We start from the raw sequence: 17294 nt of genomic DNA on the forward strand, positions 1-17294 counted from the left end.
TTCTGGTCCCTAGACAAACATACATGAGCACTCTTATACGGTTGAATCGCGTTCTGGGTATAACGACGGTTCCTTGAGCGCCGGATTTTAATATATGTTAAAATTGTATATATTTTATGTGATGCAAATGTAACAGCGCAAATCTATCACAGATATGGGTCCCAGCCATGAAATAGCATAGCCAAATTACTGGGCAAGGTTGCCTCGTTGATCAAACGCTGCACCTGCGCCTCCACATCCGAGTTTTCCAACATACCCGTCTCGCGACCTTCCAGCTTATGCTTAACAAGCAGCAGGGCACGCTGCGCCAGTAGGTTCTTGGATTCTTCATCTGTCAATTAAGTAGTTATATTGCAATTAGGTACATTTTAGTACAAGAACAAATATATCTTACTCGACTCTTGTTGCCCATTGGATAGGACGCCCCAGATAAACAGCGGATCGTAGAGCAGCACCTCCAGTATGGTGGTAAGTACAGATTTGTAACGTCTCAAAATATGCATAGTAGCCTCACAGGATTTGGTAAAAATGCCATTTGTTCCGCATATGCCCATCGGAGCGACGAAATCGCGTGTCAAACGAAATGGCACCGTTTCGGGCGTTATCTGAATCTTGCCCTGCTCAAATGCAATGCCTGTGCGAATTATACAAAATGGGAAATTTATAAATATGTGTTATAGTTTATGAATATTATCTAAAGTCGCACCGAAATCAATGTGCACCACTTCGGCCGTTTGCTCATCAATCAAAATGTTTTGTGTGTGGCGGTCGCCGAGGCCCAGGACGTAGCCCACCATCGAGGTGATGGCCACGCTGTTCGTATAGGCCAAACGCCGTTCGAACCATTCGCCCGGTATGAGAAACTTCTCTAGTAGGAAATAATGAAAAACTGGCTTCACATGCTCACAAATAGTTTTGTAGATCTTAAGACGTTCCGCTGGCGGTTTCTTCAAGCCCGCCTACAATAGTATGAAAGACAAATTCCAGTAATTTTTGCGATTGATATATATGTATACTATCTACATACCGCAGTCAGCTCGCGACATTTGCGATTGTTCCAGTCCTTGGGTCGATACTTCTTGTGCGCACCGCCAGTGCCGTCGCCAATCAGATAGGTGCCCACGGGAATCGTATTCTGGCACCACTCAATGATCCCGCTGCGGGTAGATAGCGGCGTCACTTTGTAGGTGCGCAAATGCAGCTGACGCTCAGTGAACTCCGAGTCGCTGTTCAACAGCTCATTGACAACGCCAAAGACCTGCTGCATGACCGCATCCTGGCGCAGATCGTCCTTGCCCTTGATTAGCTGGGCACGCTTCTTACCATCCGAGCAGAGGGCCTGCAACTTAATGGGCGCATTCAGGCCGCCGCAGAAGGTGAACTCCTCCGACCATTTCCTTACACCTGCAAGTGAAGAATTTTGATGAATTCTGTTCGATGAGCAAAGGATCAAACCTCTTCGCTTACTGATTATATTATATCGCAGATCGGGCTGCACGGCCAGCTCCATTGTGGGGCAGTGTATGCGATCCATTTCAAGTTGGTTGAGCTTATTCAGCATAGTGGACACCGTTTTGGGATTCGGGCGATTGTTCGGACCAGGCGATAGGTACGTATTGGCGAAGTTGATCAGAGCTGCAAGAGTGACCGAATGGGACAGAGATTAGTGAGCAGCTCTGGTGCATGTGGTTTGGTTAATTGAAGCCCTACTTGGAAACATGTTTTCGAATTGTTGGCTAGCTTTAAACGCCGTGGCATTGGCCTTGCCGCACAGCCCAATTATCTTCTTGGCAATGTCGGCACGCTGTGTATTGCTGTTAGTGCCATCCATGTGGGCATAGACAAACGGATAGAGCTTGTAAAATGTCTGCTGCGGATGATCGGCGCCGCAGCGCACCAGCAAATCGACGAGTATCTTGTGGAAGCTTGCGTTCTTGGAATTGAGGCGTCCGGCCAGTTGGCTGACGGCACAAATGAACTTGTAGCTGGGCACAGTCTTGATCGCATCTCTGATCTTGTCCAGCATCGTTTGGTTCTGGTCATTGGTGAACCAGAGTGCTATGATGCGATAAATTGCCGCACTAGAAAACCCACCGTCCAGCTCGCAATACTTGATATAATGTGAGAGAGCCGTGCACAAGTGTTCGGTCAGATTGTCGTCGATGCGCTTCAGCTCCTGTTCGTCCAGCTTGGCAAATCGATTCAAGTTGATTGCGCCAATCTGACGATCACGATCGGGTCGCCCGCCGCTGGTCACTGTTCCGGCCAGTTGGCGATTCTGCTTGATGATGTTGACGAGCGTCTGATATTCCTGCGAGTGCCGATAGTCGTGCAGGCGCTGATACTCACGATCCGCATACTTGGCCATTGCCTCGTGATTGGCCTTTAAATTCCGATTCTCGAACTTATCGAATGTATCCCAATCGAAGATGCCGGTGAATTTCTGCTTAAGCACCGACTGGCATGACTTGAAGTGCTCGAGCAGGTTAATCGACTGATTGAATTTGTGCTCCATTGCGTAGCTCAAGCTCTCGGCATTGCTGTCCAGCAGGAATTCACCATGCATCCGCAGGGCCGGCACACGCTGCGGGCAAAACTGAAAATCTGGATTCTTATTCACGTACTGCAATAGGGATTTGGCGACATGATGATTGCCACGCTTGATATTCACTTGGGCATCCTCCAGCAGCACGGAGATCTGTAAGAGCAGCCTGTGTTAGCTGGCAGGGAACACAGGGAACCCATTGGACACTTACCTTGGTGGGCGACTTGATATCGGGCATGGTGCGCAGCGTGGATATGTACTTCGTTGCCAAATTCAATTTGCCAGCGGATTTGCATTCCTGGATGCACTTCAGCATGTAGGAGTCGACGGGACTCTGATCGTAATACTGTTTGATGCGACGATCGGCCCTAGTACCAGATTGCTTGAATAGCGTTATCTGATGGGCGAGTATTTGCTCCTTGCAGCTGAAGCTGCCATAAGTCAGATTTAGCTCCGTTTGCCATTTGTTGAATATTTCGTCGACCTGCGAGGGGGCCAATTGCTGGCTGAACTGGATCTGTAAATGAGAAGCACGTTTAGTCGAATATTCACTCTCAGACAGCACACACACATACACACACACCTGATAAAAGTCCTCGGTCTGTTGGAGCGTGCACAGCCAGGTCATGTACTTGTACACCGATTGCAGGCACTCGATGCTAATGTCCTGCAGTATCTTTTGGACGCACTGATAGGCGTTGTGGATGGCCGCCAAAGTGTTCTCCTGCTCGCGCTTATTGATGCTCATCAGTGCCAGATAGTGATGTTTGTTGTACTCCTGCTCGAGATTGTTGGACCAATCGACGTGGTGAGTCCTCTCGGTCTGCTCATCCCATTGGCAGAGACGCCACAGTATCTCGTAGTTAATTGGAATGTCCTCGCACGAGCGCTGATAGAAATTGGCAAACGTCAGCATGCCGTTGTCGTTCATTATGTCCAAGCACTTGCTAGTGCTCGACTCATTCTGGTTGTCTGCTTCCAGCAAGGCCTCAGACAGGTTATTGCTTAAGCTCAAGAAGTCGACACGTGAGCTCAGAGGATTCAGAAATCCAGGTATGGCATCTAGACAACCAATCGACTTGTATGCCTATTGTAAGAGTTTTTTTTATATGATTGTATATCAATTTGAATATTAATTTTTGTCTTCGCTTACCGTCTTGGCGTACGTTTGAAAGCTGTCAGAGTGGAGAGGAGAATCGGTGGGCTTTACGGAATAGACCCAAAGCTCCAGATACATAATGCTCATGAAATATGCCTGGCAATGATTACTGGCCTTGACCACATTGCCCAAATCGATGGGAATGCTCCTGCAGACATGCATTCGAAAGAGAAGGAAATAAAAACACAGAGAGAGAGAGAGGGAGATAGGGAGAGAGATGATATGAGATATGTACTGTTCCTCACAATGCGAATTGAGCCTACCAATTGTTAACGACGCGCACGCATTCGCACATGTACAGGAATCGCTTGATTATGCGCTTGTCCTGATAGAATCCCGTGGTCTTATGTGCTGAATTTTCAAAGAAGTAATTGAGCATCTCGCATAGGCTAGTCAAGTGCACATCTCTATTGGCCATCACCAGTTTGACGAACGTCTGTAGACAGGTGCTGGCAAAGTCAACGGACTGGAATGCAAACTCATCGAATCCTGGCCAACGGCAGGCCTTAAACACAGAGCCCATAAATTGGCATAGCCAGGGCTCATAGTCCAAGTGCTCCGTGGCCTTGAGCATGGCAAGCCAATCAATTTGCGGAATGCTGACGAACGAATTCAGGAAACTCGACGTATTCAAGCCAACGTAGAAGATGCGTAAATACGGATAACTATCTGCAAATCAAGTAAAGAACATTTCAATAAATCGCTTTAAATGTTACAAATATTTCCCGTTTACCAATTAAATGCTCTGCACTCCTGCTGTTAACCACTTCGCTGGCCACTTGGATGACGGCCTTGTGTGTCTTTACATCGAAATCGAATATATGCCGCTCCAGCGCCTCCATGATGACGGCTACGAACTGTTCCATTGCAGCTGTCAGCTATAATCATAGTAATCAATCCATAAGCAAAGAGATTATAATAGATCGAATAAAGCACATGACAAGTGGCAAATGAGGCGACTCTATCTTACTACTTCGCTTAGAGCTTACGTTAATTTAGCCGATTAGTTTCTAGTTTATAGTATAAGCAATACTCTCTTAATTGTTATATTGCTGTACCGGCTGTATGGACTCGTAGTCAGTTAGAAAGTAGTATGAAATGTGCTTCATTTTGATGGGCCCGATCTCGGCTAGACATTTGAGAGCATCCATATTTTGATTGTACTTGGGCGACTCGCGCACCATTTGTATGAGCCGGCTGACCAAGTCGAATAGCAGCTCATCATTATTCTGCAGCTCCTCCTTGTGCTCGGCAATCTGATAGGTTTGAAAGTATATAAATATATAAGCATATCGATGTGCTAATTTCAACAGCTCACGTATTCGCGCAGACCGTGCAAGCGCTCCGAACTGTTCGGCTCGAGAAAGGCGCGTATGTAGTCCTCGAAGTTTTGTTTGCTGATCTCGGGCAAAGCCGGCTCAAACCTCTGTCGCAGCTCTTGCAAATGCTCGCACCCGTCATCGGCCTCATCGAAGAGCCCTTGTAATTGCAGTTCCGCCTTGTACTTTTCGATGTAGGCAATGATTATTTTAGTTGTCATAGTCTTCAGCTCCTGTGACTCCACATGCTTGAGACAGGCAATCAATAGCTTTGCCAGGTCCTGATTCTGGAAACTATCCTTTGGCAGCATCAATTGTAAAAATTTGAGCGCAGAGCGATGCAATCGGTCACATTTGCCTGTAGTAATATATAATATATAGTAATATATCAAGGGAACGGAGAAGAAAATGTTGGAAGAGTTCACTCACTGTGCAAGAGAAAGCGGCAGACAAAGAACCAAATGTCCCGTGCAAAATGAGCAGCATGCACATCTCTCAGTGTGGTGTCCGCATTGCGCACCGATTCCAAATTTTCAATTGCATCCGAAACGGCATCAGCAACGGTGCAGTACAGGAAGAAGGAATTTACCACGTGGCTGGGCAGCACAGCCTGATAGCAATCGCTTTTCAACATGCCCAGCAAGTCGATCAGCATCATCGGCTGCTCAAACATCAGCGTCGAAATGACCTGTATGCGCATATCTGTGGACCAGTTCTTACCCTTCTATAAGGTAAATTTGAAATTAATTAAAATCAATTTGACAAGGAAATCATATTGCAGTCTACCACAAGTTGCGACATTGATCTGAAGAGCGATTCGGCAGATATATTGAACCACTTCGGCTGGCGAATGCTCAAGGCTGTGCCACCAAATAGTCTTTCCAGTTCATCCTTGTCCAACAACAGACTGATCGTTCTGTACAGTGCCATTGCACTGACCTCCTCCATCATCGGCCGCATTTCAAAGAACTGCAGATTCCGCTTTAGATTCTTATGATGTTGACGAAACTCGTCGAATTGGGATTCGTTTGAATCGCTTAGGTCGACTGCCAAAAAGGCTTGCAGTATGATCATGGCGGCCTTGAAAAGATTGAGAGAGACAGAGAGATTGCATACAGGGTACTATATAAGAATGTCAGCATTACATTTGAATTCAGGTATTTCTTAAAGCGCTGTATCTCCTCGGGCGTTCCATAGATAAACATATAAGCTATTATGTTATTGACTTCTCCCTTTACAAAATCATCTTTGGTGTCGTAGGAAAGGAAATATGGAAATCTGCAATGGATGTCAACTTTACAGTTATGTCTATGCTAATCGCTGGGTTAGCTTACTTGGACGGGGACCACTTTTTCGACATCCATTTGTGGACCAGGCTGTCCGTGTAGGGCAAGAATACCTGACGCATGCTCCGATTATAACAAGGCACTTGGCACCGCAAATCACAGAAATCAACTGGGAAACATTTATAAATAAACAATGGCAATTAAATGTCATTCACTTATGCCTACATGCAGTCAATTTATGATGGGCACAATAGGGTAGTAGATCCTGCAGGGCAAAATCCTGATGATATGTGCTAAAGGCAAAGAACGAAATCAGCGCCTGAATCACCACCGCATGACTATTCTGCTCAAGATCCTCGCCGATGAACTGTGAGGTGAGGCAAGCGTATTACTATTATTGAACATATCCGTAGTCATATCACATCGCACCCACCGTCAGCTTCTTCCAGTCAATTTGTGCGTAAAGCTCCTTGGTGAATGCCAAATGGTCGGCATATCTATGCATTGCGTCGCTCTCCTCGGTCGATACACAAAAGCTCGCATTCAGCAACTGGGTGAGCGTTGTGATTGCGGCCAAACGCAACTCGATTGTTGGCATTGTTAAGAACTTGGTCGTCGAATAGCAAATAATATTGAAATTGGGCATTTGGAGGACGTGCGGGCAGCGCTGCGCAATCAGCCCGATAGAGCGCACAATCTTCACTGACAACGATGCAGGATATGCTTTCTTCAGGGCTATACGCATCAGTGATATTATCGCCGACAGCATATCGTCCACCTCGTGCTCATTGAAGCAGGAAAACAGAATAACAGCTAAAAGCGGGCTAGTTTAGGATATTTCGCACTTGGCTTCGTCTATTCGCAAATACTCACTGGGTATTTCGTCGATTATATCGCTTATGAACTGAATGTTGGCAAAGTGATGGAGGAAGATCTCCTTCAGTCTCTCGACTAGCCAAACGATGCACTCCTTCCATAAGGCTTTGCATTTGCACAGCATCTGGGCGTCGAAAATCGAGTTTCATTAGCCAATTTCAGTTTTCAGGTTTTTTATTACATTGAGTTACCTTAAGAACCAACAGCACATCCTGCGGCTTGGAGCGCAGCTTCAGATTCCTAGCTATGTGACGAAATGCTTCTTTATTATAGGAACTGTTTGCACATAGGTTGCCCAGTATATGCAGGCAGCTGGCAACCAGTGTCGACTGCTCTGAGCTCTCCACTGCGCTCTTGGTCGCACCTGAAAGCAATTTCAGTGAGTTTATTAATATATATTAGGGATTGCATTGAGAGTCGTAAGATTGATGATTTTTTGAGAGTTTGTCTAGCAGGAGTTACCCTGAGTGAAGCTCCCTTGCCTTGAGCTAGCATTAATTTACCACTTACATATTTGATTCAGCAGTACACCTATGAATTCGAGCAGCATTTCAATTGGCTGCCTTTCCATGTAGTGCAGCAATGTGTCATTGGAATGGAATACATCCAGAATGAGCATCTGTTGCTCTAGAATATCGCGCAAATCGCTAGAGTCTACGGAACTTAATTCCGACTGGAGTGCCTTGTACTGGAACTGAAGAAAATATGAGTCAATTAAAAGTCAAAGAAACTAAGCTTCAGTCTTCAGACCACCTCAATGTGACTGAGAAACAAGCCGATGCGCTTTATCAGTGGACAGTTGGTAAAATTCTCAGCATCGAAGACTTTATAGTGCAGCAATCGCTCGATGGTGCAGACCAGCTTGTGCAAACACTTGAGGTCCCTCAATAATGATGTGATTGAGTGCTCGCTGGATGTCGATATGTTAAGCATGCGCATGAGCAACTCATAGTTTTGCTGGGACAGACAGTTCTTGGCGTTCGATCTGATGGGCTTCTGTAAACCGTTCGATTGCAGCAGCACCGATTGAAATTGCTCGTCCAAGCAGATCAACTTTTTATTGTATTTGTACAACAACAGCTGCAAATTATCATTGCCGTCGGTAGTTGTGATGGTAGCTTGAACCTCAGCCAACTGTTGCAATTGCTGCCCATCGAGAAAGTTAATGATGCCAATGGCAAATGTGTCTGCCAGCAATTTGGGATCAATAGCCGCTATGTTGTGAATCATTTGTGTTGCACTGCTCTTCTCGGTGGCGTAGGCCCACTTGATAATGGGCTCCAGGCTGTTGGAGGACTTTTTCAGGCCACATTGCTCGGCATTTATGAATATGTAGCGTATGGTTTCCATGCACTCATTGCGCCGCAGCATCTCATTTGTTGTAATGCTCTGCAGCAGAGCGTTGCACGACGCTTGATTCAGTTTTTTGTATCTGATGAATGACCGCAGGATGAGTTGTTTCTCAATGATTTCATCGGCTGCGGGCCGTGTCTCTGCTATCAGGAATGTGGCAATTTTGGTCCACTGCTCGCTCAAAAAGTTCACTGGAATCGATTCCTCTTTCAGCAGCTCAAGCTCCTTCTGCAGTAGGCTCGTTAGGCAGAGGCGCACATTGCGCAAATTCTTGCCATTGCCATAGATGAGCAGGACATCGGCCGTGGTCGACAGCGCAAGCTGATAATTGGCTGCATTTATAATTCCACTGAACTGCATCAGTTCAGCAAAGATGGCAAACCTGAGAAGGATATCTTTAAATACATATTGCAATGATAGAGATGGGTTTACCATATGACATTAAATTTCGTTTCCTGCTTGTCAATCAGTTGGATGACTTCCTCCAACTTATCGACTCGTACACGTTTGCTGGGCGTCTCCTCCGACTCAGTGGCAGCTGCTTGCAGTTCCGTATGCCAGTTAACCTACAAATATTGATATATGCTTAGTTTACGTTCATATGGCCATAGTATTTGATATATCTCTTTACAATATAGACAACAATTGCCGCCATTTGAATGAACTTGTCCGAGAACAGATTCAGCGCAGATGATTGGCCTCGGCCAATGAAATGCTTTCTGATTTCCATATCAACAATTGTGCGCAATTTCAGCACAGTCTGCCGCCAAGTCTGGTCAATTGGCACACGAAAAGTGTCAAAGTCATGGCTATTCATTTTTGGATATAGCGCTCGCAGTGATAATGTAATACAATTAAAGAACACATTTTTGATATCGTCGCGAAAGATGTCGTCATTGTGAAAGTCACAAAGCTTAGGCACGATCTCCTGCATATAGACGCAGAGCTTATGATGATAGTTGACTGACAACTAGGGAATAGATTCGATTAGCTAGTTAATAGACAGTTAAGATTTAAACTTCAACTTACCTCCGTAACAATTATCTCATAGAGACGCACAATCTCCTGTTTCCTTTCAGCAGTATTTGCTGTCTTCGCGAAATTGCTGATCATGGGCAAGTAGTCAACGAGATCGGCGTGCAGCTGCACACGTTTCTGTGCTAGCTGCAACGTTTTCGTAATACACTTCAATATTTTGGAACGTAGTAGTTCGTCATTGTTTAAATTTAACTCAAACAGGTACGAGAGCACACCTGGGATGTATGAATGGATTGTGATATAGGAAACATTTGACGCTGATCTGCTGCAACTTACAACTATATTCGCTGACTTTCAAGTTTTCTATATAGGTGCTCGATAGAAAGATGCCTCTGTCCAGCAAATTGATGAAATGATTGCCGAAATGCCGTACGACAATGCGCTGCTTGATGCCCTCCTCGAAGGCATTGAATATTGTGGATTTGGATAGAAAGTGACTGCCAGATCTGCCCACTGCAGATGTAAGAAATAAACAGTAAAGATTACTAATGAGTTCCACTCTAGGCTAGTCGAACTTACTCTCTAAATTGTATTCGATGATCTTGTCTATGGCATTGCCGTATAAATAACATTTATCTGAGAGCGTTTTGAATGACTTCTCATTGGCCTCTTGCAAGTTGGCTGAATGCTGCAAATTTTTAAAGAAATATGTACATAAACACTGCAAGACACTTACAATTTGTAACATTCATACCTTAAAGATTGCCTCCTTGGTAGCGTTAAAGACGGCTTTCCAGCATAATTCTTGTTTTTTGCCAAGAACACCATTTAGGGCCTCCTTGGAGCTGGTTAGCTTCTGGTCCAATTGTTCAATAGCTTTGTTGCGCGTGGTTGGTTTGTCGCAGTGCATTTCGGTGATAATGCGCTGTATTTCATTTAAAAGTGGATTCATTTTGAACACTGCCTTTTACAGTCTTACTTTCTTATCGAATGACAGCTTTAAAGTTAAACTCATTTTTGTGCGAAACTTTCGGCTCGAACCCAAAGCGGGCAGTACAGTGTGACCGTAATCAAATAATACACTTTAAAAATATCGATTATTTGACCAATATAAAAATATAAATTTAATTTTTAACATTGAAATAGTTTTTTGCTTTTTTATTAGATAGAAACAAATAGTACGAAACGATCAAATGATCAACAACACATTAGAGTAACAAATAGACACTAAAACACTTCCAAAATCCTCTGCAAACTTATCTAACGTTAATTTCCAAAAATATATCGATAAGCAGTAGAAGGGGACGTAATAAATAAACGGAGTCTGCGCTAAATTAAAACAAATTTAAAAAATTAAATTTAGACGTAAATAATAGTTTATTGCTTTTATATAAAATAGAAACAAATGGAACGAAACGATCAACAATGACACAGTAGATTAACAAATAAATACCAAAACACAACCGTTTGCAGATTCAACTATCGTTCATCTCTATAAACATATCGATAGACAGTTGGAAAGTCCGCCACAAATAAACGGCGTTTGGGCAATATTGTTTTGACGAAATGCCGATTGAAGTTTTTAAATCTGTGCGCGAAGTAAGCAGCGAAGATGCGGTAAGTTAAATCAATAACTCAGGACAATAGCCTCGTAAACTGTCTAAACTATCAAATTGCAGGTACATGTGGCTGCAAATCTGTTAAAAGAGAATGCCGCCAAAAAGTGGAAGACCCAAGCGATCGGTGAGAAGTCGGCGCATGTTATTCTGGAGTTCGAAGAGCCGCAACAAATTACTGGCATAGATATTGGCAACGAGCATTCCGCCTTTATTGAGGTACTGGTTAGTAAGACCGGCTGCCAGCCAGATGATTTTAGGGAACTGCTGCTCTCCAGCTCGTTTATGACGCCCATCGAGAGCAAGAATTCCAGCAATACAAATCGCGTGCGCTGCTTCAGCAGCGATGCTTTGTGTCAGGCAGCGCTAACAGACAAATGGAAGCTAGTGAAGATTGTGTGCACACAACCATTTAACAAGCATGTCCAATATGGCCTGTCCTTTGTCAAGATGCATGTGGCGGGCAGTGCTAAGCCTAAATGCCTGGTGCCCGATAAGTTCAAGCTAACGGCACATCCTAATCCTAGCCCCAGTCCCGCAGTGGCTGCCTTGGGTCGTTTTAAGCTGCGCGAAGAGTCACCAGACTCGGAACCAGATGGCAAGGCTTCACTCTCGCTCTTTCAGCGCTGGAAGGCAACTAGAAATGAGGATACCAGTACTGCAGCAGCTATACGGGATGCCGGCTCACCAGCTGCACTGCGTCGCTTAAGCGATTCCCGCCCAGCGCCCATTAAAACGCCAACACAGGCCAACAGCCCGTCGAGCGCGACGCAGGCAGAAACTAAAGTCTTGGATCGAAATCGAGATTCGCTACTGTTTGGCGATGATGAGGACGAAGATAATCCGGCAGGGGCTGTGGCAGATGCGCGAAAGCAACGCTTGAGCAAACACATTGAGGCGGACAAGAACCGACGGCGCATGGAGCTGGAGAAGGAGCTGGAAAAGAAGAAGAACAAAGGCAAGCGTCTATCTACAGAAAAGCCAGCTGTCAAGCAGGATGAGCAGCCGGAGAAAAAGGTCGAGTCGAAGCCAACAGCAGCAGTACAGGCCCAAAAGCGACTCTCGTCCTCGCTGGAAGAGCAGAGCAAGCCAGCCAAGAAGCCGAAAATGAAAGAGCCGAAATATGTGCCATTTAATCAGCTGCTACGTGGCGTTGTGCTCGTCATCAGTGGCATTCAGGTGAGTAGAACTGCACGTAGTTGACCTATGCTTCCTTAAGACATGCAACCTTCTCCTATATAGAATCCTGATCGTGCAGACCTGCGCTCGAAGGCCATAGCACTGGGTGCCAAATACAAAGCAGATTGGGAACCAGGCTGTACCCATCTAATGTAAGAGTTTATCTCACAGACTCCTTAAAGACTCACAGTTGAACTATCAAGTTTATCCATTATAGCTGCGCCTTTAGAAACACGCCCAAGTACAATCAGGTCAAGGGCCACGGCAAAATTGTGACGCGTCGCTGGATTGAAAAATGTTATGAACTGAAAAAGTATTTGCCCTGGCGACGCTTTGCACTGGACAATGCGGAAATGGCGCAGCCCGAGAGCGATGAGGAGCTGTATGATGAATCATTGAAGCCCACGGTGGACGATGATGATCAGCATGACAAGGCAGCCAGTCCTGTTGCTCTGGCTGAAAGGCTTGACAATAATAACAGGAGCTACGAGGTGCATTCGTCTGGACCCGACACAGAGGACGAACTCGAACGAGTGGCTCAAGAAAGTAAGTTGTAAGATCTGTCAACTTTCAATTTAATATGCAATATAAATTAATTACAGAAAAGAAATTGAAGCAATCAGCTGAATCAAATGGCAACAAGTCGAGTTCCAAATCGAAATCTCTGGATGTTTACGAAGTTAGCACAGATGAGGAGGATTATCTGCAGGAAAAGCGAAAACAGTTGTAGCTATTAGTTAAGTCCAGTATTATGTATTTTTATTAAGCGTATAGATAAGTTTATATTATGTTTTTTTATATATTACGTCAGTAAAGTGATATATATTTAAACAATTTCAATATACGCGCTTTCTTAGTGTTGGAACGGACAAAATTTTTTCAGGACGTGCTCTGGTCATCCTAATGTAAATGTCCTAAGAGTTTTTGGTATTAAAAGGTATTTGGTATTTAGGGATGTTAATAGCAATGAAGAGAATAATATAAATTGTTGTTATTTATGTGATTTAAACAGTTATGTGTATTTTAATATTACGCTGTTATGTATATAAAGTAAATTTTGTCTGAAGCTAGTTAATTTTAAATGTTATCTCAGCCACATATTTGAAAATACGCGCGTATGTAGTGCTGTTAAATGCTGTTAGCACATGCGCGGACTGGCCCTTGAATCAAGCTTTGATCGTCTTTTTGGCATTCTAAGTAAAAGGGGAGTATTTGAAAAAGGTATAAATGGTTCTGTTTTAGTTCACAGTGAGTTTGCTTGTTGATAGCAATAACTTTTATGTTTTTTTTTTTTTTTATATATTAACGTTTTTTTTAGCTAACTTTATGACGATGAACGTTTACTCTAATGCACGAGAAAAAAGAAAAGTAACTTATGTTTCTCAAACTCTACGTTATAAAAATAAGTACATCAAAACACTTAATTATCATTTGAAAAAATTTAGTTTCCATACAAATGCACAGCAGATGTGGCAGCCTTGATTTCGATCGAAATCGAGAGATATGGCAGCGTTGTATTCATTTATGCAGATTTTTTCGTACCAGCTGGGTCAAAATGTACTAAAAAATACCCTATGCCATTTAACACTGGCTTGCAATTCACAATAGACTGCTGCATTGGCTGCCTGTAGACAAAAAAAAAAAAAAAAATAAAACGGAAAAACAACTTGTGCCTGGGCTCAATTATGCTCGCAAGGATAACATAAAAGGAAACGACACATACAAACAATATACACATACACACATATAGCAGCAGCTACGTCTCCATAGGAATCGCTGAGAGTGTTGCTTGCGAGCCGAGAATACGATACACGGCGTATACGTGCTTTATTTGCTGCGCTGGTAATAAACGGTATGGGAAAAGTATAAAAAAATTAATGCTTATGTATAATTATATATATAATTATATATTCACTATAGGCAAGTGCATGTGCTAAATTTTGCATGTTAAAAAACTGGGAAACACAGACAAAATTTGAGATTCAAATTTCGGGCTTAGGTGAAAAATCAATAGAGCGAGAGAGAGAGAGATAAAAATAATGTGTTGATTGTTGATGTTGTTGTTTTGCAGAATGTGCGCCTAAGGATAATCATAACAAGAAAACAAAACAACAAATTAAAGTAAGTGAAATACATTTCGTATATACAAACATATATATATATATATAAATATCTTATTTCTGTGTATTCATTAAAAATTCAGCTAAATTTAGGTAGAGCGAAAAAGAGATAGAACAAGGACATTCAACATGGGTAACGAGACATCGCTGCCAATGGACATGTGCTCCAATTTCGATGCCGATGAAATTCGTCGTTTGGGAAAACGTTTTCGAAAACTCGATCTCGATAATTCGGGTGCATTGAGTATCGATGAATTCATGTCACTGCCGGAGCTACAGCAGAATCCGCTTGTGCAGCGTGTTATCGATATTTTCGATGCCGACGGCAATGGTGAGGTGGACTTCAAGGAGTTCATCCAAGGCGTGTCACAGTTCAGTGTTCGCGGCGATAAACTATCGAAGTTGCGTTTCGCCTTTCGCATCTACGATATGGACAACGATGGCTACATATCGAACGGCGAGCTCTTCCAGGTGCTGAAAATGATGGTCGGCAACAATTTGAAGGATACGCAACTGCAACAGATTGTCGACAAGACCATTTGCTTTGCCGACAAGGATGAGGATGGCAAGATCTCCTTCGATGAGTTCTGCTCTGTGGTGGGCAATACGGATATACATAAGAAAATGGTTGTTGATGTTTAAGCTAAGCGGCCAATAGAGACAACACACATAGAAACACAGACACACACATAGACATATATATCTGCATCGATATATATATATATGTATGTATATATATATGGAACTACCAAAGAAATCAAATTTTGAACTTCACTTTAATTCGAGAAAAACCAAAACAAAAGTAAACAAACAATTTTGATGTATATGTATCGTATGTACCTCTACCATTTATATATGTATATGTATGTATGTATTTATTTAAGTGCGTGCTTTCTAGGCACAACAACAAGTAACTAACTAACTAACTAACTAAAATAATTACTATAACAAAGAGGAAGAAGTATATGAATGAATATAAAAGACAAGAATGAAGAAGAAGAAGCAAATCAACTATGAAAACTCGAATTTTATACCATTTCCATGCACCCATCCTCGAGAGCGTGTGAACCAACATATTGGAATTGGTTTATTGGAATTGTGTAGCTGACAAATCTATATACTATAATGAAGAACAACCCCAAAATCCCGAACTCCAAAATCACTCGACCCTCCCCCACCTATTCCCATTCCCACTAGTGGCTCTCCTCTGTCTTCTAGCTAAGTGCAATATAACAGTATAACAGTTTAAAAACTATATTTTGTGCCTGGCTCGTTTTCAAAATCTAACTGATATTCTATTCTAAAAAGCGTCAGCATTCTTTTATCTATAGCATTTATATTACTATATAAATATAAATATATATTATATAAATATTATGTGTATTACATATATATATTTTTTTTTAATATTTCATTTGACTTTGTTAATTTTTGGTTGGTCTTTTAGATTAACTATTAATTAAATGTTGTGAATGTACAAAACAATTCTTGAATATTGTTCAATTAAAATACAATTGTTAAGAATTAAAACAACAGACATCCAAAAACTCTAAACTTAAATTGCCTTTTGCATTCAGCTAGTCTGTAAGCCCAACCCAATTCCAATTGGATATCATGTCGTCACATACGTAATTAGCGTTATATACATATACATATACACATGTAATTATGTTAAGTATCTGTTGGGACGGCGAAACGGAAAACGAAAACGAAAACCTAAATGAAAACGAAAACGAAAACTGAGAAACGAAATCGTATTCGTCGTTTCGTTTTCGTGGCCGAAGCCGAACGCGAGAGCTCGAGCACGAACACGAACTCGAACTCGAACTCGAACTCGAGCCTGAGCTCTGCTCACACCCTTTTCGGGCAGCGATTAACTTGACTTTGTAGGTCACACGATTTGTGCGCTTGTATGTGTGTGCGTGCTAGATAGCGATGAGCGTGCGTGCAGCATGAAACACGAGACAGCGGAAACGATATTTTGTAAGAGTTAGTTAGGCTTGAAATATTTTATTCAAATTTTAATTATGAATTAGCATAGCTTAGCATATTTCAACAACAATTTAATTATTAAACTGAAGGTGCAGATTCTATAGATATCTCTTTATCTAATTATCATCGTGTTTCACCTGTTCATCTCTAGTAGTGTTAATCATATGTATGCGAATGTGTGAGTGTGTGTGACAGTGGAATGCATTGCAGCTTGGCAAGCAAACGTTTAATCGTTGTATAGGAACGCCAACGCTCGTAGGACAACACCTACAATTTATATATGTACATATGTATATACATACATACATATAGGAACTTATGGAATGTGTTTGATATCAATAAATTATTATCTAATGTCTGTGTGGCGGTCACGTTGAAGTTGACTCGTAAATCATATGCTTTACACTCCATATATATATATGCGCACAAATATATATACATATCACATATCGGAAATTACATAGTTCGTTCGTCCTGTATTTTACCTTGGCTAGCGCAGTCCTTTAAGCTCGGTTCTTTGGTTCTGTTCATCGCTCTGACCTTTTTCATATTAATTGGATTGATTAATGTGCTCCAATTTTGGAATGTACGTAACAGAGCTATGGTCACACGCCCATATATACTACGCCCCCTACGTACTACGTCCCCATTCCTCTCATATATTTCGACCCTTGTCGTGGCGCTTCTTGACATTCAATCGGCTAGTCATTAATCCTAGTGACTTTTGCTTAACTATTTATATGACTCCATCCCATGTCAATTAGGGTCCTTTAGCTTTATTGTCTATAGGCTAATGAGCCTGTACATATATCATCTATGTATATCAAAGGGTATTTAGCTAGTCTGTCATTTATAGAATTTATAAAAATAA

At 42.5% G+C, this 17294-nt stretch overlaps 3 protein-coding genes across 5 annotated transcripts; 2 read left to right on the forward strand and 1 right to left on the reverse strand.

Moving 5' to 3' along the window:
• Positions 1–85: 85 nt before the first annotated feature.
• Positions 86–10596, reverse strand: tefu (Serine/threonine-protein kinase tefu). The gene is made up of 29 exons (XM_018014799.2): positions 10271–10596; positions 10096–10204; positions 9853–10029; positions 9568–9791; positions 9170–9508; positions 8971–9104; positions 7939–8920; positions 7696–7879; positions 7377–7549; positions 7183–7309; positions 6743–7122; positions 6535–6676; positions 6358–6478; positions 6169–6301; positions 5810–6103; positions 5453–5747; positions 5023–5381; positions 4763–4960; positions 4438–4582; positions 3968–4373; positions 3699–3852; positions 3129–3632; positions 2757–3062; positions 1711–2698; positions 1468–1635; positions 1028–1404; positions 707–959; positions 395–634; positions 86–331 (listed from the first exon to the last, which is right to left on the reverse strand). The coding sequence occupies exons 1-29, from the start codon at positions 10466–10468 to the stop codon at positions 147–149; spliced, it is 8295 nt and encodes a 2764-aa protein (XP_017870288.1). The 5' UTR covers positions 10469–10596; the 3' UTR covers positions 86–146.
• Positions 10597–10671: 75 nt separating this feature from the next.
• Positions 10672–13151, forward strand: XRCC1 (DNA repair protein XRCC1). Its single transcript, XM_018014810.2, has 5 exons — positions 10672–11133; positions 11196–12311; positions 12375–12463; positions 12529–12857; positions 12914–13151. Exons 1-5 carry the CDS (start codon positions 11083–11085, stop codon positions 13039–13041), a joined length of 1713 nt encoding a protein of 570 aa, XP_017870299.1. The 5' UTR covers positions 10672–11082; the 3' UTR covers positions 13042–13151.
• A 724-nt stretch (positions 13152–13875) lies between these two features.
• On the forward strand, positions 13876–15985 carry CanB (Calcineurin B). Of its 3 annotated transcripts, XM_089475987.1 has the most exons (4): positions 13876–14163; positions 14232–14310; positions 14383–14432; positions 14515–15985. In XM_089475987.1, the coding sequence occupies exon 4, from the start codon at positions 14561–14563 to the stop codon at positions 15071–15073; it is 513 nt and encodes a 170-aa protein (XP_089332113.1). In that variant the 5' UTR covers positions 13876–14163; positions 14232–14310; positions 14383–14432; positions 14515–14560; the 3' UTR covers positions 15074–15985. The 3 variants fall into 3 exon arrangements, with proteins under 3 accessions (XP_089332113.1, XP_089332112.1, XP_089332114.1); XM_089475986.1 differs by having other exon boundaries at positions 14232–14432; XM_089475988.1 differs by lacking the exon at positions 14232–14310.
• Positions 15986–17294: the final 1309 nt, after the last annotated feature.

The sequence above is a fragment of the Drosophila arizonae genome, chromosome X, assembly GCF_054131065.1.
Source record: "Drosophila arizonae isolate 15081-1271.41 chromosome X, UAZ_ARI_1.0, whole genome shotgun sequence".
NCBI lineage: Eukaryota > Metazoa > Arthropoda > Insecta > Diptera > Drosophilidae > Drosophila > Drosophila arizonae.